Source organism: Phaethon lepturus, unplaced genomic scaffold (genome assembly GCF_000687285.1).
Source record: "Phaethon lepturus isolate BGI_N335 unplaced genomic scaffold, ASM68728v1 scaffold3072, whole genome shotgun sequence".
Taxonomy (NCBI): Eukaryota; Metazoa; Chordata; class Aves; order Phaethontiformes; family Phaethontidae; genus Phaethon; species Phaethon lepturus.
In genome coordinates, this window is record NW_010525464.1 from 13,569 (window position 1) to 38,374 (window position 24,806).

The 24,806-nt window shown below is 36.8% G+C and overlaps 1 protein-coding gene across 1 annotated transcript in view; it reads left to right on the top strand.

Moving 5' to 3' along the window:
• Positions 1-2,144: 2,144 nt before the first annotated feature.
• The window catches only part of GPR125 (G protein-coupled receptor 125), a gene marked incomplete at its 5' end in the record, with an annotated part of 49,936 nt that continues 27,274 nt past the window's right edge, over positions 2,145-24,806 (top strand). The window contains 8 exons of the mRNA XM_010282743.1: positions 2,145-2,216; positions 8,727-8,798; positions 10,113-10,184; positions 11,087-11,158; positions 12,767-12,927; positions 13,822-14,035; positions 15,033-15,197; positions 22,568-22,769. Coding sequence (XP_010281045.1) covers positions 2,145-2,216; positions 8,727-8,798; positions 10,113-10,184; positions 11,087-11,158; positions 12,767-12,927; positions 13,822-14,035; positions 15,033-15,197; positions 22,568-22,769 — 1,030 coding nt within the window. The remainder of the gene's footprint in view (positions 2,217-8,726; positions 8,799-10,112; positions 10,185-11,086; positions 11,159-12,766; positions 12,928-13,821; positions 14,036-15,032; positions 15,198-22,567; positions 22,770-24,806) is intronic.

Below are 24,806 nucleotides of genomic sequence, written 5' to 3' on the forward strand. Positions count from 1 at the left end.
TATGTATCCCCCCAACTTTTGTAGTGGGAAGCTCTTCCCCACAAACCTTTGAAGTTCTTTAGAATCTGCAAAATATTTACAAGGATGATCCAGTTGATATAATGAGGCATAGATGCTTTTCCAGAAGGCATCTCTGTTGCCAAAGGAATTTGATTAAAATAGTATGTCAGCCTAAAATGGAAGATCTTTGTATGAACAGCTAACTTGCTGAAGGATAAGAAGTGGATGTGGAAGTAAATGGTTAGCCTTCTCAGTTGAGTGAGAGTCTTGGAGACCTCCAATGCAGAATGTATTTCTTAACGACCTGTAAAACAGTGTCAGTAGGGGGTTAACAGAGTTTGGAGCGTTGCTTGATGTAATAAGGATGAGGGCAAAGTGAAGAATTTTGGAAGAAGTTTATTAATTGTGCAATAAAATGGCAGAAGCCACACATTGTAGAAAAATGAAAATTGTATTGGGACAACAACAATTCTGTCTTCATATATAAGATAATGGGCACTAAGCTGACCATAAAACTTCAATTCTTAGTACGTGTGGTAAAGGCAGATTAGATGTTAGGAATTGTTATGAAAACAGTAGGTAACGAGATAGAACATCGTTATGCCACTATGTAGAGATTATCCCACTTGTCTGTGTTGAATACTATTTCAGTTCTGGTGGTCTTATCTCAGAATTTTTTGAGTGTAAAAAAGCTGGAAACTGCTCAGAAATTATTAAGGTGGCATAAAATGCCTTCCTGTGTGAGGAGCTGTATTCAGAACAAATGAGATGAGGTGTTCTTTATGGAACAGAGTTTTGTACTGTGAAACCTTTCATAAGGAGTGTTGTGGATGCCAACATTTTATGTGATTCAGAAGGAAAATAAGCTTTTTTGCAAGAGAAATATAGAAAGCAGGTCCTTCTAAGTAAGGAATCATCCAGCTATACAAGGGATTTCCTAATTTAAGGATAATTTGCATCTGCAGATGGCTGTGGTTGGAGAATAGGGTACTTGGCTAGATGGGCCTGATCCAGTTATTTATATGTGTCCTGGTTTCAGCTGGGATAGAGTTAATTTTCCTCCTAGTAGCTGGTGTAGTGCTGTGTTTTGGATTCAGGAGGAGAATAATGTTGATAGCAACACGTAAAACATCAGTGTGTTTATAAGTCAAGGACTGTACAGCTCCTCACACTGCCCTGCTGGCGAGGTAGGGGGGAGTGGGCACAAGAAGCAGGGAGGGGGCACAGCCAGGACAGCTGACCCAACGTGGCCGAAGGGATATTCCCTGCCATATGATGTCATGCTGAACAATAAAACTGGAGGGAGTTGGCCAGGGAGGGTGGTGGTAGCTGCTCGGGAACTGTCTGGGCATTGGTCAGCAGGTGGTGAGCAATTGCATTGTGCATCACTTGTTCTGTATATTATTATTATTAATTACTATTATTATTATCCCTTCCTTTCCTGTCCTATTAAGCTGTTTTCATCTCAACCCACGAGTTTTACTTTTTATCCAATTCTTTCCCCCATCTCACTGGGGGAGCAGTGAGCGAATGGCTGTGTAGTGTTTAGCTGCCTGCTGGGTTAAACCACAAGTGTGGAAGAAGGAACTTGCAGTTGTGTGGTCCTTTAAGGAAGAAAGGATAGATGGAAATAAAGGAGTGCTTGCTGATCTTATTTGCAGATGTTTTAGAAAGATTGCATTGAGGAGAAGGATGAATGTGTGAAGGAAAGGTGGCATAACATGGCAGAGGTGACCGTGTGCAAGTGGCTGAGGGTGGCAGCAGAGGAAATGGGGAACAGGCGATATGCTGTGTGGTTCTGAAAACCAGAATGTATGGAAGAACAGAATGTTGAATGTGTAGATCGGTTGTTTAACACTTGATTTTTCTATTATGCTAATTCTGTTGTTATGAGAATCCTACATGGCTGTACCTTTTTTCATGTGTCAGTTGTGTAAGCTTGCATGGTACTTTAGGTACCTAACAGACAATTGTCTTCCTCCATAATATTTAAGCGGTGCTGTTATATGTACCTCAGACAATGAGCTAGGCATTGTAGTTTGACATAAAGGCAGTTAAACAAAAAGACTTACACAGAAAGTTTAAGCTGCAGCAAGTAATTTTGTTACCAAACTTACATTATTCTTCTCTGGTTTTGTTTACAGGATTTTGAGTAACAATAAAATAACAGAGTTGAAGAATGGTTCCTTCTCTGGATTATACCTTCTTGAAAGATTGTAAGCACTTCTTAAAAAGCTATTTTCACTTTTATAATTAAATGATATACTGTCTATGTTTCATTAATAATTCTGAGAACAAAATGTTTTATTTAAGAGATGTGTTCTTACTTTATTTTGATGGGTTTTTTTTGTGATTGAAGAGTTAACATAGTTAAGCATTCTCTTTGTGGATATGAATGTCATGTAACACCGTAAAGGGATAATCTCACCTGCTGGTGAGATGAGGGCAGTTTTAGTGGGAAGTTCACTGAAATGCCATGACAACTGGATTTGCTTTGTTGTCCTTGTTCTCATAGTATGAAAACTTATGTTGTGAAGAAAATTATTTCAAACCCTTTATCAAACAATTGTAAAGTATATTTGTAGAAGAAGATGTATTAGAGCCTTTAAAAGAGGCTAGATTAATTGTAAGTTTGTTGTTTACATTTATTTTAATAGTTTTGCTTCTTTAGAGGTACACTATATACCGAATGTATGGCAAGGGGGGGAAATGAGAGTGAGTCTGAAGGGAGTAACTTCTTGGACACCTTTTGCTTCCTGTTTTCACTTTCCCTTTCAGATGATATATCACCTATGGGATAAGAAGCAGCATTGTAGTTTCTGTTACAGTCAGCTTTTTTCCCAGCTGGTAGAAGGTCAGGATTGGCAGGTTGATCTACCTGGGAGCAAGCAGAAACTTTAGAGATAAGGATTTTTCTAGGCCATTTGGCTGGGAAAGTAGCCAGTTTCATAATCATCTCGCAACATCTAGGAAGAGTTCCAAACGCCTTTTGGCTTCAGGGGATTAAAAGTATTTTATTCTTCCTCTAAAACTTGAAGGCTGCAGTCCTGGTCACCTGGCCTAAATAAATTCAAACACTTCCACCATTCCATCCCCCACATGCCAGAAGAAAGATTTGTCTTCTGCAGTGGCAGATGAGCTTTGGTGTAGAATCAAGTCATTGTGCCAAAGCAGCAAGATTATCGGCAGTGATGACATTCTAGATCTTTACACATTATTTTAGCATCCTTGCTTAGGTAATAAAGGCATCTGCTGACAGTTATTTGTTGTAACTCATTACAATTTTCAGACAGGAAATACTTGAAACTCTAATTGGTTTGAGATGATCATTTACTTCTGCTCTATGAGTCCAAATTTTAATTTTCTTTAAAATCATAAGAACAGAGCTTTTTTCCATTGAACTCCTGTCATTTGTAAGAATTTTTTATGTTTATGTTAATATCTGCTTTCATGAAAAGGAAAAGAAAGTGATAAGGCAGGCACCATGTTTCGAGCATTTAAGTGATCTGGAATAGCAGTATTTTAGATGGTATGGTGATCTCATCTGAGAGATACAACTCCTACACCAGTGCACATAAAGTGTGTTAATACATCAAGAAATGATTATTAATGGCCAGGTGCCTTTGTCATAAAGAAAGGGGTAAATAGCATGATGCACTCGTCATTAATGACCATCTCTTTTTTTGTGTGTGTGTGTGCACAAGATTTATTTAAAACAAGATCTATTTAACTGCAATAAAAGTAAACTTTTCTGCTTTAAATGCTCTTGTGACCTTGGACGGAAGCTACTCGTCTAATTAAAATAATTTTTCAAACTTAAATGAATAATCAATAGAAAAACAAAAAAAAAGTTTTTACACAGTAACTGTTGTAAAAGTTCACATTATGTTCAGTAGTTTCAAATTATATTAATGTTCACTGTGATAACTTGCATAATTTTAAAATTGCACTTTTTTGGCAGTTACTTATTTTTAGTTTTTTTTACTATTCATACTACCCCTTGTTTCCTTATGAGTGTTATCTTTCTTTGTAAATATGTTCTTTTCCCCACTTTTGAGAGATGAAACAGAGATATAAAATTCAGTCAGCATTTAAATAGTTAATTCAGACAGTAGCATTGTCACTTAACATTACTGCTTACCAGGGGAGAGATTCTGTATGCCTTTAATGCTTGTTTGCCGATTTCTTGTAACATTATACTTTATAGCAAATATTTTTGCCATTTCTCCTTAATGGTTTTTGGGTGGATAGACTTCAGATGTATAGATAGATTTAACCAAAGCCTTTAAAAAAAAAAAAAAAAAAAAATCAAACTACTATGTCAGGAACACGTACCTGCAAAATAATTGTTTTTAATTGTACTTTAATCAGTACTTTGAATCCTGAAATACAGATTCACAACTTCATCATTAATCCGTTAACACACTAAACTTGTTTTATCCTGTTTATTTCTTGGACACCTTAATGAAGATTTAAATATTTTTAAATGGTTTCTGTTATTTTATCAGTTCTTCAGATAAACTTGGGAATATGGTATCTGCAGCTGGCAAATTGTTGCCCTTTTTGTTAATGTTTTGCTCAAAGATGTTATCTTTTGACCTCATCCCCATCTGACAATTCTTCACTGTTACTATTGAAAGGGAGAGATTGTTTTATTTGTTGCTTGTATGCCCCAAAACTTTGGGGAAGTATATTAAAAATGCTGGCCCCAAGTAGATGTTTAAAATCTGTTTGTTAAAAGTTTTGTGCATGTATGTTAATTTATGAAAATGTAGAACTTGCTAATGCATTATTTTGTAAACAGGGTGCTAAGATTACCAAAATAAAGAGTTTTGTTTTACTGTAGGGTGAAATGTTTATTATACTAGAAAATGACTATGCTATGTCTACATCTACTCTTATAGGAGAAAAATCATGCAAATAACAGCTGAATAACAGTAAGCAGGTCAAAGATTTTGACTGCCCTAAGTGGTAATTAAAGTGTCTGTACAAAAAGATGTTAAATATTTAAATCTCCACAGACTCTGTTAATGATATGTTTTGCTATGAATTTCCTGCAGTTTAAATGTTGAAGTAACTTCTTGTACAACTAATTTGTGACAGATAATTTTTTATCTAGTAGATACTTGACTTTATATAGCTTTATTCAAAGTCCAGCAATTTAGAAGCAAGCTGCTGTCTTCCATCTGGAAGCTAGCTAATGCTGCCTGTTGATTTTTGCAAGGATAAGGAAGATTATGTATTTGGTGAAGTACTATTTTTCATTGAGGGAGAAAGAAGGAAGAAGACAGGCATGGAACGCAGTAAGATATTTAGATAGCAAAAGCAGAGCTTGATATTTATTGAACTGTAAATAATGACCAAGGTTATCAATGTATTCTAGGATATACTAACATATCTTTGAAAAGGGAAAATATGTGTGAAGGGAGTGTTATTTACAGACAGTCTCATTTTTCCTGTTTTTACAGCACCAATCTACAGATATATGGATGTCTTAAATAAAAATAGGAGCATCTAATATGTTTTCAGATAATGACAATTTCTGATTTTAATTCTTGTTGTGATGGTGCAGCAGAGCATGTGAAAAGATAGACCTGAGTTCTCCTAGTGGTGGACCTGAACTTTTTTTTAAGTTTTTAAAAGTGATTGAAAAGTATCAGTATTTCTTGTTTTGAGTATTACTGAGAAGAGAAGTGTTTTTATGAGTATTCAGGAGCATGTTTTCTGCTCTAATTTTAGTTCTGGAAGCTCCATCTCTTTGTTATCTGTGCATCTTTCAGAAGTCTGAGAGTGTTAGTCTAACAAAATATTTATTTTCCTCATCCTCACCTGCCTCTCAAGGCATCATTTCCAAAAGATGAGTGATGAGGGGGCAGAAATGTGCTTCTAGTCTTGGCTGAAAAATCTGTGCTGTGAAACTGAATGCTTTGGAGTATTCTGAACTTGCAAATACAGAAGTTATTTGAAGGAAACAGAAAGGTTTTCTGGTCTGAGTTCTAGCTTTTGTTTAGTTTGCAGAAGTGTGGTAGTCTCAAGCATTTTTTTTTTATTACATCTTCAAGAAAGATGATTTTTAGTAGCAAGTTTTTAATTTCCCTTTGGAAAATGTCCGAATTTCAGGACTGTCTATTGTCTCCTCTTCTGTGGTTCCTTATGAACCTGGAAACTCCAGTTGCTTTCCATTTTTGTATTACTCTAATATCGTCAAAATCAGTAATAGATTTGAATCAGTTTTCCTTTCCTAGGGAGAGTTACCTGAACCTGGTGAAAGAGCTCCAGCAGCACTTGATCCTCACAAACAATTTGAATATGGTGTTCTGGAAGCAGAATTCTATATCCGAGACCACATGCAATAAAGTGTTGGGCTTTCAGTTATCAACAGTTTAGGTACCCTAAATATTTGGTAGACTGATGGTGAAAACTCAAAAATAAATATAGCCTATGTATGTATAGGGTAGAATTTAAATCATACACAGTGAATGATGGGAAAACTGGGAGCAACCCCATTTTTCTTTTGTGTTGGGGCCATCCCTGGTATCAGTACAGGCTGAGGGATGAAGGGATGGAGAGCAGCCCTATTGAGAAGGACTTGTGGGTACTGGTGGATGAAAAGCTGGAAATGAGCCGGCAATGTGCGCTTGCAGCCCAGAAGGCCAATTGTATCCTGGGCTGCATCCAAAGCAGCGTGGCCAGCAGGTCGAGGGAGGGGGTTCTGTCCATCTGCTGTGGTGAGACCCCACCTGGAGCCCTGCGTCCAGCTCTGGAGCCCTCAGCACAGGAAAGACGTGGACCTGTTGGAGCAGGTCCAGAGGAGGGCCACAAAAATGATCAGAGGGATGGAACACCTCTGCTATGACGACAGGCTGAGAGAGTTGGGATTGTTCAGCCTGGAGAAGAGGTGGCTCTGGGGAGACCTTCCTGCAGCCTTCCAGTACTTCAAGGGGGCTTATAAGAAAGATGGGGACAGACTTTTTAGTAGGGCCTGTAGTGATAGGACAAAGGGTAACGGTGTTAAAGTAAAAGTCAGATTTAGACTGGGTATAAGGAAGAAATGTTTCACAATGAGGGTGGTGAAACATTGGAACAGGTTACCCAGAGAGGTGGTAGATGTTGCATGCCAGGAAACATTCAAGGTCAGGTTGGGCAGGGCTCTGAGCAACCTGATCAATTGATAATCCAGACTAGCAGATTTCCAAGGCATGTTGTCAAGGTTTTCTTCCCTGCCTGTTTTCCACAGTGAGATTTTAAGTTTAAGTGGGTGTTACATGGTTTTAAACTGAAATTTAAAATATGAACAGTAAGTATAATTTTTCCTCCCTGTACCAAAGACTCATGGTAAATAAGTGATGAATAACATTTAGTATTCTCAAATTTGTCATGGTCTTGGTTTATAAGCCTGCTAAAAAAGGCTTAAAAACGCTATAGTTGTTCATCCTGTTCATACTGCTTTGGAAGTAGTTGGCAGTCTCTTTCACTGTACAGGGCAAGAAAACAAAGTTGGGATAAGAAAAGTGTCAGTTTTATTGAAAAATAATTTACTGTACTGCAAGATTAAATTTAAAGTATTTAAAGTGTTTCAAGTATTTACAACGTTTATTAAATACAGCATTGAAGTGTGACCCATGTGCTACGACACTGTCTGTTATACCATGATTTGTTAATCTGGCTGCAGGAAATGCTGTTGTGAAACTTTGGGAGGAGTTTACACTTTTGCTCATGCATATCTGTGTGACGGTAGATGTAATCCTCTTGTACTGTTCTTTTTTGGGCAGAATTATTAATGTCGTGATAGATTTAGGAGATGTTTTTTCTACCCTTGCTTACTAAAGCATTGCTTTTAATGGAGATTACTAATTTTCTTTTCAAATGCAGAATGTTCACATATTACCAAAGAATGAGAAGTTTTTGTTGTAGTAATAAGTGCCTGCGAAGTTTCAAATGATAGTATAGTAAAAATCTTGGATGAATAAGGAGGTAGAAATAATTTTAGCATTCATGCAGTGATAAAAGTTTGTTCGAAACTGTGGATGCTGGCAGATGCTTTCTGTGACCTTTCAAATTAGCTGTATCTGCAAAATATCTTGAGTTAGCATTTAAAACTCCTATATCACTTGTAGAATTAATAAAGCAGTTTAATAATATAGTTACTTTACATTTCACCATACAGTCTCATATTCTGGAAAATGAGGATTTAAAAATCTGTGCTCTGAGTTTTTTCACCAGCTTGATTTGGGATTCTCAGCCAGGGCTTTGCTTTTGTGCCAGTAACTTTGGTGGAAACTTTCAATGTCGTCTTTGGTGTATTTTTAGGATCCTATTTTGCTTCTTTTGGTAGATGTTGGGCATCTAAGATACTTAAAATTGGGTAGGCTGAAGAAGACAACACTGTGCTAAATAGTACTGTACTGTGTAATGAGCAAATGTTGCATCCTGAGCAGCTGCAATCTGTTCAAACACTGTGGCAAAGTATCTTTGTCTCCATTACTCTTTCAGGTGCTGGGAACTGATAGAATAGTTAAAGGAATATACATGCTTTATATATTCCTCTTTCTAGTTAAAATACAGATTTTCAAATTTTGAAAGAGAACATGTTAGAGAAAGTAGAAATGTGTTGTATGGATTTTTGGGGCAGTTTTCAAACAAGTTGAGACAAATTAAGTGTTTCTTCCTGCACTGTTTTAAAGGGTAGCTTGTGGTAAATGTAATGTCTTAATTTTTCTCCACAGGGACCTTAAGAACAACCTTATTAGTACTATAGGTCCAGGAGCTTTTCTGGGGCTTTCATCTCTGAAAAGACTGTAAGTAGTATATCTAGCCAGTTAGCTTACACAAAACAAACAAAAAACCCCTGTAAGTAGAGTAAGTCATCGGTTCTGGAAATTTAGACAGCAAAGCTATTATATATTAAAGGTTGAACGTACATAGGTATACATATACACATATATAGGTATATATGAAACAAAGTCTGCTTTCAGTCTTATGACTCGAGAACATCCACTGCTTGTGGCTTGGCAGTGCTGCTTGTTCTTACTGACAGTCTCTTGTTCCTCCTTTTTTGTATTTCAGTGACTTCACTGGGTGATACTCATTCAGAGCTTTTGATGCCATCAAGTCTTGCTTTATTAAATGTTAAACTCCTCATGATTCCACCACCCCCCCGCCAAGGTCATAGTAGAACACAGTCCCTTGCTATTAATAACTACACTGAAGCTACAAAGTTACAGCAGCTTTTAATGCTGCTTTATTGAAGGTTGCGCCAACATTCCCATTAACACTTTTTTTTTTAATTTATACCTGGCTGTAAAAATTTGCCCCAGATGAAACTTGAAAAACAAGACCTCAGCATGATGGCCTTTTTTCTTTTTTCCTGTTTTTAAAACACTTTGCAGATTTTTGGAATATCTGGGACAGCTTTTAAGTCTTAGTGATTTTACCACCACCCTACACCCTGACACTCCCCTGCCTTTGGTCAGGGTACAGCTTTCCTTTGTGGTATATATGTTCATTTGTCACTGATCAGATGATCTGGCTCACTTAAAAGGAAATTTTGTAGGTAATTGCACTTCTGAAAACCTTAAAAATAAAGCTGAAGGACCAGTTCTGGACCATACTACTTGCAAGCTTAATTTGTATTCCTTTAGGAATATTTGGCAATTTGATTTAAGACCTACAGTGTAAAATATATAATGTTTAAATATTTATGTAAGTATAAATACAGAATTAGACCTATTTATGTACAATAAATGCACTAGTACAGGTCTCTGACATGTTAAAAACTTAAGTGATATAACACATGTGATGAATATACTGTACAAATATGAAAATTTATGTAGTGATGTAAGCCAAGCCTCTTCTAAGGCGATTAAGTGCTAAAGCTAGACTTATTTAACTGTATATGGGCAAACCATAATCATTTTAGAAGTGGAATAAGGTATCTATGTGCATGTGTGTACACCTGTATAGCAGTACCTTTTGGGTGTTGCTTAAAAAGACTGTATGTATGTATGGTGCAATCTGTTACGAATTTCACTTGAAATACTTCTGTTTGCAGGCTTGATGTCATTTGGAAATAAAACAGTTTATTCTGTTTTTTTGCTTTTTCCTAATTATAGAGACTTAACTAATAACAGAATAGGCTGCCTGAATGCAGATGTATTTAGAGGACTTGTAAATCTTATTCGATTGTGAGTATAATTTGTTGAATATAATTTCACTTTGTAAGTTTTAGTCTTAGGTAAATTAACATTCTTTGTTTCAATGGGAGTATTTGTTTTAAGGGTGTGCTTGAAAGACCTGCAATGTGGCTATGACTGTCGCTTGTTATTCAGTAGCAAGCTTAAAAAAAGGGGGGCAGGGGCAACTAAAACCATACTACTCAGTGCTCTCTCTGCTTTGAACCATTTTCCAGTTTCTTAGAATGTATAGCGGGGCGGGGGGGGGGAAGTAGCAGGCTGTACAAAACTTTTTCCCTAGAAAAATATTTTTGGGTTATAGAATCTTTTAATATCCATGCCTTCTACTATGGCATCAGTATGCCATGTGTTTTGCTGCCTTGCTTGCGTGTTTTGTAGCTCTTCATTTACTTTAAGAAAATAACATGTAAGATTATGGAATGTTTCTGTGCCCTGGTTGTTGGCTGCTTATGCAGTGCTTTCACTGATACAGAGAAAATGGGATGTATAATATTTAAAAAAAATTCTGCTAGATCATACTTCACATCAATTCACTGTGAAGAATGAAGTTAATATTAACTTCTTGAAATGTATGCTCAACATGTGCTAGTTGTTGCTTTAAATAAAAATAAAGTATTTGCTTTCAGTCTTTGTGCCCAGTCTTGAAATTCTTCAGCTAAAAAAGAAGCATTGGGGAGCAGTTTATTTTGGTTTTTTTTGCTAGGCTGTCAGACCTGGTTATTACTCTTACCATCTCGTGAACTATTACAGAGTGTCATAATTGTATCTTGCAGGTTTTAAACTAATGTTCTCTTGAAGAGTGATTTTTTTTTGTTTGTTTGTTTTAACTTATTTTTATTTCAAATGTCAGTTGCTTGAGCATAAGTTCAAATCATGATACTTGTATTTCTTAGGAATCTTTCTGGAAATCTGTTTTCTACACTTACGCAGGGAACATTTGATCATCTTGGTTCACTGAAGTCTCTGTAAGTACTTCTTGCATCTAATCTTAACTTGCATGATCACTTGTGGTCTTCACAAAAAACATTTTATATACACTTGCTTGTACTACGGTTTTGTGTTTTTACTTTTAAACCTCATAACAGTGGTTTCATTGTCTGGATAAGCGCATGGGAAATGTATGTATAGATATTTGGGTGTTTATAGAACTTCCTTCAGAAGATGCTCAGTATTTGTTACATAGTTCTGAGTGAACAAAGTTATACCAGCATCTGCACTTCTGGAAGTTTTATTCCATATGCATCATTTATTAGTTTATATTAAATAAATAACGTTTTACACCTTTTTTAACAAAGGGAACAAATACTTTTAAGGAAGACCTTAGTCCTTGAAGAACAGGATAGTTTTGTTACATGTAACAGTGGATATATTTCAACCTCATGTTACTTTTCTCTCCTTTAATTTCATGAGAGTCGTAATCTTGTGTAAGGGAAAAAAGTAAACAAAAAACATTATCAGTGCTGATGATTAGCTTGTATTTTTCCCTGGTAGTCATGACAGTTGGCTCACTGTACTGGGACTTCATGAAAAGCTCTGACTTCTGGCTTTGACACTGAGTTAATTTCTTGTTTATAAAGGCAAATGTTTCTTTCCCTCCTCCAGGTTCTTTTAATTGTTCATAAGTTGTGATTCCTGGTATTTTAATTGTGTACATAAAGGTTGCTGTCCAAGAACATCACAGGTCTGACAAGAGAACCTGGATATAACTGTTGCTATTGAAAATGTGTGTGTCTGGAGGAATTCCTGTGAACAAAGACCAAATGGAGTTTCACTGGAATGTTGATGTAGTGTTTGAAGTGTTCTGCCTGTGATGTTGTGTTACCTGCTAGACATTTGCAAAAAGAAAAATAAATTATGTTTTCACTAGAGGTAGAAAACAGTGTAGACAGTGATATGTTTTGATACATTTTTAACTGTTACTAAACAGAAAAAATATTTATGTTTTCTTTTAATTTAGCTGACTACAACAGACACCTATGGGGTGATTTGGTACGTCGTTTTAGTAGAAAATATTAAATTATACAGAGAAAACTATGAATAAATGAAAAACGTTACATGATTTTCGTACATAGAGCAGAATAAAAGTATCATTAAAATTGTGTGAGTAGTGGTTCTGAAATGAGAAATAGGTGCGAGGCTATTTTTATATTTCTGTTGATTTTACTGTTAAAGCATTTGATTGCTAAAATGAAGCAATGAAGTCTGTCCTTCAGTTATGGTGACGCATATCCAAGCAGTTCCTTGTTGTTGCTCACTTACATAACATAAACTCTCCCCATGAAAGAAATTACTAGAAATTTTTTCATGTGCAGTTGTTAGATGTCGCCCATATTTATGGAGAGTATTCCTTTTCTTGGGGAGTGTGTACTTTTGTTCTCAGACCACAGCTTGCAGAGGATTAAAGTATCTTCCAATACTACTCCACTATATATCGGGTTTGACTGCTTTTTGCCTGTGACTCTTTTTTTGACTGTTTCTGTGACAATGAGAGGCATTGCACAGCTGTTCATGTCAAGCTTTCAGACCTTTGAGTGTTGCATTTTGTTACTGTGAATGCCTATTTTGTGTTGCAGAGAATTTCAGACTGATTATCTTCTTTGCGATTGCAACATACTGTGGATGCATCAGTGGTTAAAAGAAAGAAATATAACTGTACGTGAAACTAAATGTGCTTATCCCAAGTCGCTTCAGTCGCAGACGGTGACTGGCGTTAAGCAGGAGCTTCTGACCTGTGGTAAGCACTCGTGACGACTGGTACTTATTTTCTAATGCATTTCCATATGCTGTTAATATTAGTGAACAGACTTCTTTTGCTTTGTTTTTGTTTCCCTGAAATTCATCACTTATATGTGTGTTAATATATAGTGTTAATAGCGATTCTTTTTCAAAGGCTGATCTTTAGTTGTGATTCAGTCTTGTTTGTTTTTTGGAAATTAATAAATTCATGATTGTGGATGTTAGCCTGTAGAAACTAAGAATCAGTAGCAATTTGGAGATAAACTCCTTTTTCCTGCTAATCCATGTTTTTCAGGGGTTTTAACCTAAACTTCACAAGAGGAATCAGAAACTCTTCATTTTTTTCCCAAAGTCTAGCTATCTGACTTCAGGTGTGCAAATTATTCAAGCACAAATTTCTGAAGTTAAAAGGTCTTAATTTTATGACTGACTTTCCTACATGGTGATTCTGTTGTTGATTAGCCGCCTTCTTGTGATGAAAACGTGACCAACTTGCTTAACTTTGTTGTATTAGAGTTATTCTGTCTGTCAAAATAATAAAACATATATATTTGTGATGTTGAAATATTAATAGTGAGAAATTATGAAGAAATAAAATGCATAAATATATTTTTCATTCAAGTCTATATTTTTCACTCTTTTGGATGTAGGCTAGCAAAAGATTTTTGAAATGTATTAAAGGAATACACATTTTGAAAAAGAATATTATAAGAATTTGTATCTTTCAATATCCAATGCATCAAAGGTAGGGTCTTGTAAGCTGCATCTTGCAAGATTTATATAAGAAGGTTCTATCAACAATTCACACTCAACTAGTGTATTGTTCTCATCTTTTGAAAATTATGTATATAACGGATTCTTGCTGTTTGTGCTTTTATTTCTCGAATTCTAGAACCGCCGCTTGAGTTGCCATCTTTCTATATGACTCCATCTCACCGTCAGGTTGTCTTTGAAGGAGATAGTTTACCCTTCCAATGTATGGCTTCATATATTGATCAAGACATGCAAGTCTTGTGGTATCAGGATGGAAAGATCGTGGAAACTGATGAGTCCCAGGGTATTTTTGTTGAAAAAAACATGATTCATAACTGCTCACTGATTGCCAGGTGAATCCATTCAAGAGAAAATTTATTTCCTGCTCCTTATTTTGTGCTCTGATTTAGTGACTATTTCTATAGTGATATAAATACAGTGACTATATTTCCATAACCAGTAAGGCCCTCTCATATCCTTGCTAAGTGAATATATGTAGACAGAAACATCCCAAGTAGGGAAGTAGTCTGTAACTTCACACATCTCTTAAATTACCTGCGTTTGGTCACTATTGCTAACTATCAAGTATGAGGAGGGAGGTCTAGAGGTTTGATTAGTCAAACCCAGCTCCTTAAAACTGGGTAAGCTAGAGCAGGTTGCACAGGACGGTTGCAGTTGGGTTTTAATTAACTCCAAAGATTACCCAATGCAGTTCATGTAAAATGTGTTTGTGGTAGGACACATTTATTCTCTTGGAACGTTAAAATTATGAAAACAAGGCAATTAAGTCAACTACTCATGGATTCTTTCTTCTTCCTTTGGAGCATGTCACAGTTGGTAATATTGAAGTTCTCCAGCGGAGATCTATAAGTATACTTTATTCGGCCTGCAGCAGATTTTGACTCATTCAACATCTACAGAGTGGTTTTATATCCTGTAGTTGTATTGGTAAATTAGGGCTTCTGACTTTATCACAAATTATGCATTTGGGAAGTTACTTTAGTTTGGCCTTTCCAGAACAGCTATAAAAAACTTGTGTTGAAGAACAGTGATAACAGTTGGGGAATTTGGACTTCTCACCTCTTCTTTCTGAAGTCAAGGAACTTTTTCCCATGGTGGTTCTTTTTCTTTCCTCCCTTGGCAAAATTGGGAGGTAGAAGAATAGTGAATGTTTCACTGTTAATTACAGTACATTGATTCATAGCTCTGGTTTTGTAAGATCACTCACAGTTGTATGTAATTGGTTGTTTCTTCCATTGTCTTTCTGTACTGCATTCATCTTTTGGTAAAAGCTTATATAAATTTTATTGCAAGACTGTTGGATTTTATTTGTTTATTTTATCTTCACAGTGCACTGACGATCTCAAACATTCAGGCTGGCTCCACAGGAAATTGGGGTTGCCATGTACAAACGAGACGTGGGAATAACACAAGGACAGTAGACATTGTCGTGTTAGAAAGTTCTGCACAGTACTGCCCTCCAGAGAGGGTTGTGAACAATAAAGGGGATTTCAGGTTGGTAACCTCAAAATTTTTTTTTTTTTTTTAGGGAAAAGTCCATTTAATTTTGTTTTAAATTAAGATATTATGCTTTAAAGGCACCTATGTGAATGTTAATTTGTAAACAGTAATTTGTAATAGATTTTTAACTATTCTAACTTAATATATGTTGAAAGAAATGCACACAACTATCCCATGAAATGTTAAACTTTGAGCCTGTTGACTCACATCTTTGGAAGAAACAGGAAGTAAGCTGTGATATTTGAAATATATAAATGAAATCGTTGAAATAGAGTAAAACTTATTAGATGATCTCTAAGGTAGAGTTGGACCACGTATGGGTGGGGGTCCACTGGGTTATCATTCTGTTTTTAAAACACTCCTGCTCCCGTATGACAAAATCACTATATAAGAAATATATATTACAAGACTTTTTTTTTTATGTTTACCCTTGAGTATTAGAGTAAATAATATGAATGGTGCTTCCTTTTAATGATTGTTGGGACTGTAGTGGTAGCTCTGATGTTCCATTGTGTTGGGTATTGCAGAATATTTTATCTTTTGTTCTTATCTCTTCACCTGTTTTCCCTTTTCTGATCTTTCTTGCTGCTGGTCACTCTAACAACACGTTACTCCTGGAGGTGCCAGCTGTAACAGATAGCTTCTGTATAGATTCTCTATATGTAAGGTAATTCCCTTTATAACTACTCTGTGTTGTACCTCCCTGCAGTAGCTCCTACTGAGAATTAGTGTATGCCATAGCATATGTTTTCACTATGGTTTGTAGGATTTCTTAATGTTGTAGTAACTACTTTTACCCACTTATTTATTTTCAGTTTTCTTATGCTGCTTGGCTATGTTGATATTCTGCTTGATCTTTTGTTTACATTTATAAACTTTTCTTCTTTTCCCTGTGTACATTAGAGTTCTTTAAAGTCATCTTATTTCTATACAGCTAATCTAAGACCATAAATCTTTTATTTTAAGAAATGAAAAGTAAGTTAAAACATGTTGCTGGGACATAGTTTTTGGGAGGAGAGGAGACAAGCTTACAAGTGCAATTCTCCAGTTGTAGCCAGGACCTGAAATTTTGCTGAGAGCATTTGTTCTGAGTTCATCTTCTTTATGTTCATCAGTTGGACAATTTGAGATAAGGGTGGCTGGTGTTTGAGTATGAGGAACTATTAGTAAGGGAAGTAGTGCTAAGATCACTTGCTGCAGAGGCAATTTGGAACTACTGAAGAGCTTCACTTTCACACTGTAAGGAATTATTTATATAAGAAACTCTGTGCATATCCTTTTTACGCTGTGGTGATTTCAACTGCAAGGATAAGCATTACATTAGAAAATGAGAACTTCCTGCTTAAGATAAAAGGTGAAAAAAGTCAAACAGATGCATGCTGTATTCATCAAAGAGCACATCTATTTAAATCACTTATGCATTTTTTTTTAATGATACTAGTGTGAATCGTTCTTCTTTGATTTGCCATTAGAGGTGAAAACAGATGGTAAAGGCTTATTTCAAAATGTTTTCCATTAAATTAACCTGTGCTGTTCAGTGACTGTTCGGTGTAATAGGATTTACCCCCTCTGGAATTCAGTAGAAAGAAATAAGATTTCAGGAAATGTTCAGCTTATCAAAAAGTTCACTATGTCTGAGTTTACTATAACAAACTTCCATTTGTAGTTTAGGTAGAGTAATAATAAAGAGTAATTTTTCACCTTTGAGACCATATGGAAATAAGGCTTTGACTAGTGAGAAAATGGTGCTGAGCAGATGGCTGTAAATGATCCTAGGTGAATTTGATTTTATAGTTTTTCAGTTGGAACTGGTTAGTCATTTTAGCTTGGAAGCTGTTTCAAAACTGTCATTTAGATTTTTATCCCTTCAGAGATGGGATAGTAAAGCGTAGCGAACGGGGATGTTTGTTTTCAGTATCTTTGGCTCTGTAATAGTAGTTTAGCATGAGTTTATAAAGATTAGGCAAAAACTGTTGTCTTCATGGTATCTATGGATTTTTAAAAAAATTTAGATATTCTTTTAAATCTTACTCAGATAATATCCCTGAATATGTTACAACCATGATTAAATGGAAAATATGGTTTGCATGTTAAAATGTAACCTAATGCTTCTGCTTCAGTAAATCCTTCAACTGTTGTGTTTAGAATAATTTTATGCTGGTAGTTGATAGAATTCTTTCTTAAATATAAAATTATACTTTTGAGAACTGTTACTGGGTGTAATTAATCTTAAAACTGTAATTGTCATCCTGAATTTAGAGAATTACTTAGATGTAATAAGGAAAAATATTAGACTACTTGTAAGCTAATGAAATTATGATATAACCTGTAAGCTAATGAAATTATGATATAAAAACCCATTGTAACTGAATGTTGGTTTTGGTTTAAAGAAACGAATGCTTTCAAAACAGAATTAATATGCATGAAGGGAAGGATTCTTTTATAATCTCATGGTCTGGCTTTTTTTCCTGAAATGAAATTACAGTACTTAAATGTAAATGAACCATCTTTTCCCCCACAGCTGTCTGCTTTCATGTATATGTGATAAATTTTGAGCACCTAATTATAAAGAGTGATGAAATAAGTGTTAATACAGTCCAAATTTGCACTTCTGCTAGCAGTTGGGTAAACTGTGAAAGATATTCAAGCTTAGGCTCACAACAAATTAAGAATGCAGCCAAATTTATGTAGGCTTTGTTTGCATGATGAGAATTTCATGTCATTAGTCACCTTGTGAGCCCTGCTGGAGGGATGTCCTCTCTGGCTTCATGGGAAGTGGAGAGCGTCTCATCAGCTCATCTCCTACAGGTATTGGGAGGAAACAGTTCATGGCTGAGAATGGTCCAGGTTAACATTCACTTAGCAAAAATAGGGAATGAGGGAAGTGTAGTTAGAGCTGGAATCTGTTCCCCATCTCATTCACCATTGGGCTGTGAAGAAACTTGTACCTGCACGAGGTGTATTTTGAATGAGAGAGGAAAGAGGATAAGGGACACTCTTCCCCATGAAGTGCTTATCTTAGTGGCACTGCGTGTTTGTGGTGGTTTTGTGTATGTGAAACTATGGCAGGAAGCTGGGAGTTTTAAATTGCCCACCTCTTGTGTGTGGTTTAGTGGAAAGCTTTCTAAATCATTAGGTGAATAATATATTAGGTTTATTAGTAAAATGCTTCTGTAGATAACTAAATTTGTTGTAAAGGTAGTGCAGACTATATGACTGTCTGGCATTGCTAGTATTCTTTTGAGAAGATCATGGTAAAAAGATGATAAAATGCTGTGTAGGGAGATGAATCAAAAGTAAATGCAGTAGGAATAAAGGGACATTACCAAAATGAAGGAGGTGGATGAAAAAATAGGAGAAGTGGAGAGAACAACAGGGAGAGAAGGCAAATAATCTTGTGATAATCTAATAACATTTGAAGTAGTGTTAAACACTGAAACTGTCACTTTTTTCCATTTGATGGCTACGGAAGTTCTAGAAGATATATATCTCTCTATATATTGCTTAGAAATTATGCTTGTATAAATATATAGTAATGAAATATCTCCTGAAAAACTTGTTTTTCATTTGAGTCCTAGTGTTTCACTTTGGTTTCTGGTTTTCTAATTGTTTAGCACTAGGTGTGAATACTGAGGAAAGGAATGGCACATGCCATTTTTCAGTGAAAATATTTGTCTTGGAGGTTTTGTTGTACAACATATGTCAGGACCACAGAGTTTAAATTATCCTAAGGCCACGTGGCATTCAGTCTGTAAGGCGATGATACATTCAGTCAAAACCAAGCTGACCACACTTTAACTTAAAGTGCTTTGGAAAACTACAATTTTTAGAAAACTGTCTGTAAAGACAGTCATACATCCCTTTCAAAGTGACATCTTTGATGTGGAAACTTAATACAAAAATTTCAGTGGTAATAAAACTGTTTTGGAAATGATGTTTTGGCACTACAGTGTCAATGTTTCTGGAAACCTTACTCTGCATTCTGGAAGCTGAGGTTTGGGAGTATTATGCAATGTATTTGTGGGTCTGCATGTCATCTAACAGCTGTGCCAGCTGATTTATTGGTTGTTGTCATCTGCCTATTTTCTTTTTGGTTTTATTCTCTTAAGGTTCATTATGTATCCATAAGTGGGAGCATACAAGGAACTCATCTTTGTACTTGTTTTTCCCCAGTCTGTGTTGATTGGACTTCATTTTAATGTGTCCATACAGAAATTTAAGAGACTTGGATAGGTTCACATGTATTGTATCCCCTTATTCCTTCCTCCAGATCCATAACTCGCTCCATCCATGGTCAGAGTTGGCCAGACATGATCCAAAGTGATGTTTTTTTTAGCTTGCTAGAGTGTATGTAATGTCACTACCGGGACTGCAGCAATTCACAAAGGCTGTTGTGACTTTTTTAAGGAATATTTTTGTGCTTCCTGCTGGCTTTTCTTCTATACAGGAGAAAAAATGGTAAATAATGTACATTACCATTGCAGAATCTATACCCATTCTTTGAATTAATTTACATTCCCTAAAACACCTGGGATTTATAATTGCTGGCATTTAAAAACTATACTAATACTTTTTAAATTTTTTTTTCTTCTTTCTTTTAACCACTTCCACTGCCACCAATTCTGGTATAAGTTTTCCTTTCTGATAAAGGTTGAATGCTGACACTTCTGTTAATTTCTTGACATGGTTGCTTAGGCTCTGAATATAAGCATATGCATATTTGCTAGGCTGGATGAATCTCTGCTATGATACCCAAATAATCTGTATTTTCTAGTATTCAGGTATTATGGTGATGGTCATAATAATGTCTCCATTTCTTAACTAAATGATGTCACTCTAATATGGACAACTGATTTGTAATGCTAAAGCTGTTATAAAAGGTAGCAAAATTAAAGCCTCTTTTTTCTAGTTTCATTTGTTGTAATTATTGTTTAGTCTTTTCCATCAGATTCCTTATTGACTTTGAATTCTTTTATGGTTGTTGCCATGACCTGTACATTTTAAGGATGCTACCATCAGCTATCTTTGAGTTGTTTGTTGCCCAAACTGAAGTAATCTTTGCCAAAATGGCCTGAAGTAAGAGCCTTTCTTCCATTACTGAACATGCCAAAACTGTTCTGTTGGAGCTGATTAGGAATAAATAGGAATTTGAGATAAAGACGACTTTCAGTATACTCCAAAACGTTAATCTTCTGCATCATTTAATATAATTGAAAAGTGTAGCCTTTTCCTTGGTCTGTCCCTGGACTTACTCTCTTCTTTGACAAAGAACTGTGATAAACCCCAGTGTCTTCGATAAGAGAAGTTACTTAACTGGTGAATAAGGAAGGAAAATGAACCTGACCAGAGACTTGTTCAGTTTTTCTGCTTTGGCAATATTACTTTAATTTCCTGAAAGGGAACATTCTTCAAGGTATTTACTCCGTCTTCCTGCAAACACATAAATATGTGTTTAAATTAAAAAAATTTAGACATGTTCTGAGCATGTCTTATTTTAGGAGATAGTAATGACTAAATGGCCATTTACTGAAATGCAGTCCAGATACAAAAGCAAACTTCAAATCACAATGTAATCAAACAGAATTTTTTGTTTGACCATTTCAATTTTTGGAGACAACTGCTTTGTGCAAGGCCCTTTGAAATACTTTTTTCTCAGTTTTAAGTATGTTAGCTCTTAAGGCTGTTCAGGGAGCTTCAGTTTTTTATGGTACAGAAAGCCTGGGATGATCAAATAAAAACCTCTTTTCCTCTCAGGTTTAGTTAAACCTCCTATGTTGGGTTGTTGGATTTGAGATCCTTAGCATTCCGCAATTTAGCTATGTATGCTTTTTGCTTTTAAACTTGAAGTGTTCTGAATAATAAAATACTGCTTTTGCATATCTTAACAGTGGATAGGGCTGGAAGCAGGGGCGGGCAGACTGGCTGGCATTCCTTGTCCCTGTCCTTCTCCCTTCTCAGCATTGCAGCTTAATTCAGGCATGGGTTCCTTCTTGTTCATGGTTTAACCCCCTCTGGCAATTAAGCACCACACAGTTGCTTGCTTACTCCCCCTCGCTGAGATGGGGGAGAGAGTCAGCAGAGTAAAAGTGAGAACTTGTGGGCTGAGATGAAGACAGTTTAATAAGTAAAGCAAAAGCCACGCAAGCAAAGCAAAATGGGGAATTCATTCACTACTTCCCACTGGCAGGCAGGTGTTCAGCCATCTCCAGGAAAGCAGGGCTCCCTCATGCCTAATGGTTACTTGGAAGACAAATGCCATAACTCTGAATGTACTCCTTTCTTCTTCCCCCAGCTTTTATTGCTGAGCATGATGTCATATGGTATGGAATATCCCTTGGGTCAGTTGGGGTCAGCTGTCCCAGCTGTGTCCCCTCCCAACTCCCTGTGCACCCCCAGCCTACTCACAGGTGGGGTGGGGTGGAGAGCAGAAAAGGCCTTGACTCTGTGTAAGCACTGCTCAGCAGCAATGAAAACCTCCCTGTGTTATCAACACTGTTTTCAGCACAAATCCAAAACACAGCCCCATACTAACTACTAGGAACTCTATCCCAGACAAAACCAGCGCATTTCTATTCTTATGTTTCCTTTGAATCTGTTCTGATCTCATAAATGACCAGTGCACTAAAGGTATATTGCAATTCAATTTTATGTATTTATTTACTCTGTGTTTCATTTTTAACTGGGCATATGTTTATACAGATAAAATATGCAGGAAAATTACAGAAGAGAAAGCTGAGAGTATATTAGAAGTTTTCTCGAAGTGCTTAGTTCCACATACCTTGAGTGAAAGGAATTCTTTTCTACTTTATTAACATTATGAACAGTTTCTTTTCCCATTAATTTCTATTTGGTATTATGTTTGGTTGCAAAATGAGTCAAAGTGGTTGTACTATGGCTATTGTTTCTTAGTTAGGGTAAATGTAGTCTTCTGTTCATACCTGCAATTTAGTATTGATATGAATGCAGTCATCTTAAAGTAACATTGATGCATGCGAACAGGACAAGTAGAAAGCTTGCAGGGCTTGCTACTATATATTTAACAAGAAATATTTTTCATGAAGTAGGCCAGTTTTTTTTCATAAAAAAATTGTGAACTATTTTTAGTAATTTTATAAGCACTTGTTTCTCCACTTGCAACCTGATGAAGGCCTGCTAGCATTAGAACTCATTTTGTTAATAGTATACAAATATGAACAGCTTGAAAATACTGAAGGCAATCCAAGGTAGTCCTTTAAATAGTTTAGAGATGCTTAAGTTTTGAGTGTCTCTATTTCATGTTGTAGTGCTTAATTGTTTTATTTACTTGTGATGTAAATTTGTTTAAATTTTTTTTTTTTTTTTTTTTTTTGCTTTTGACTCCCCAGGTGGCCTAGAACATTGGCAGGCATCACAGCATACCTGCTGTGTACACGTTATTCTGCTGGCAGTGGGATATATCCTGGCAACTCACAAGATGAGAGAAGAGCCTGGCGCAGATGTGACAGGGGAGGGTACTGGGCAGAAGAGGACTACTCCAGGTGCCAATATGCAAATGATGTGACTCGAGTTCTTTATATGTTCAATCAGGTAATTTGTGCATTTCTATAAAATCAAACTCTTTAATGAAAATAAAAACTCAGAAGTCTGATTCTCTTTTTTTTTCTTAGGCTGGTAATACTGATGGTCTAGGTGAATTTTCATGAACACATGCCTCGGTGTACAACATTAGAACTTGTAGGTTTATGTTAAGAGTTTGGTTTAATGTCTGTTTTGAGTGGCCCTAGATTGAAAGTGCAAGGAAGATTTTATTCTTTGGTGTACTTGTGTAAAGCATAAGTGAATGGTATTTGTCATGATGGTTTTTGTCACCTGGATGCCTTGTCCTGCCCACATGCTATGAAGAAACAAGGCAGGCTGAAGTTGTAATGGAGAACAGCTATTTTCATTATAGTAATGGAGAGTAGTCAAACCCTGCTCTGCTTCTGTTGCTGTAAACCTCTAATAGACTTGGTGTGGCCCATGTGAGTTAATTAGTGCAAGTAGTGAGTATTAACTAGGCCTCCTAATCCTGGTAGTACTCACCATAATACAAGAGAGTAGTCTAGATTTTAAGTGTAGCTATGAAACAAAATCTTTCAGCTCCAAACTCCTTTTGAGCCTTATCTCTAGTTAATGCACACTTTCACAAACACTGTTCTGCCGTGATGTACCCATGCAGTGATGTACCCAACCTTGTATTTATAGGTGCTATATTGTAAAATACTCCATAAATCTTTGAACCTGTGGTCTGAGGTTCATGTTTTCCAGTGTGTACTGTCAGATCACTAGTATCAATGCAACAAGGGAAACTGCTGAAGTATGAGAATATTTTTTTGGTGTGGTTTGGGTTTTTTGGTTTTTGTTTGTGTGTGGGGTCTTTTTGTAGTGATATAGCTATGCCACTTGAGCTGATGATGTTGGTAGCACTGCCCATCACAGGGGGCCATGGTGTCTGTCTGACCTCAGGGTGGGATTACTCCATGTTGCGTGTGTTTGGAGTGTATCAGTGTGTGAGCTCACATCCTTTTAGAGAAAACTTAACACAGTGTGTCAGAAGCACCACAGCCTCTAACTGGGACAATCAGGATCTAAACTGATATTTGCCCTTTGGATGTCTCTGATTTATACACATGGTGAAGGCTTGATGTCCAGTGTCTTGGGCTAAATCTAGTTTGAGGTAAAAGCATTGAACGGCATATTGTATAGATGAGATTGTGTACATGAGTAGCCAGACCAGGTATTGGCAGGGTATTCAACCCCCTGAGCTGGAAGAAGGGGATGGAGAGCACAATAAACTCCTCATAATCCAGCAGGAAGCAGTTAAGGACCTGTTAAGCCACCTGGACACCCACAAGTCTATGGGGCCAGATGGGATCCACCCAAGAGTACTGAGGGAGCTGGCAGAGAGAGAGCTGGCGGAGGAGCTTTCCAAGCCACTCTCCATCATTTATCAGCAGTCCTGGTTAACGGGGGAGGTCCCACGTGACTGGAGGCTTGCCAGCATGACACCCATCTACAAGAAAGGCCTGAAGGAGGATCCTGGGAACTACAAGCCTGTCAGCCTGACCTCTGTGCCGGGGAATAACATGGAGTGGTTCATCTTGAGAGTGCTCACAGGGCATCTGCAGGACAACCAAGGGATCAGGCCCAGCCATCATGGGTGCTGCTTGACCAACCTGATCTCCTATGGCCAGGTGACCTGCCTGGTAGATGAGGGAAAGGCTGTGGATGTTGTCTACGTGGACTTTAGTAAAGCCTTTGACAGCATCTCCCACAGCATTCTCCTGGAGAAAGTGGCGGCTCGTGGCTTAGACAGGTTTACTCTTTGCTGGGTAAAGAACTGGCTGGACGCCCGAGCCCAGAGAGTTGTGGTGAATGGCGTTAAATCCAGCTGGCGGCCGGTCACAAGCGGTGTTCCCCAGGGCTCGGTTCTGGGGCCGATCTTGTTCAATATCTTTATTGATGATCTGGATGAGGGAATTGAGTGCTCCCTCAGTAAGTTTGCAGCTGACACCAAGTTGGGTGGGAGTGTTGATCTGCTGGAGGGTAGGAGGGCTCTGCGGAGGGATCTGGAGAGGCTGGGTT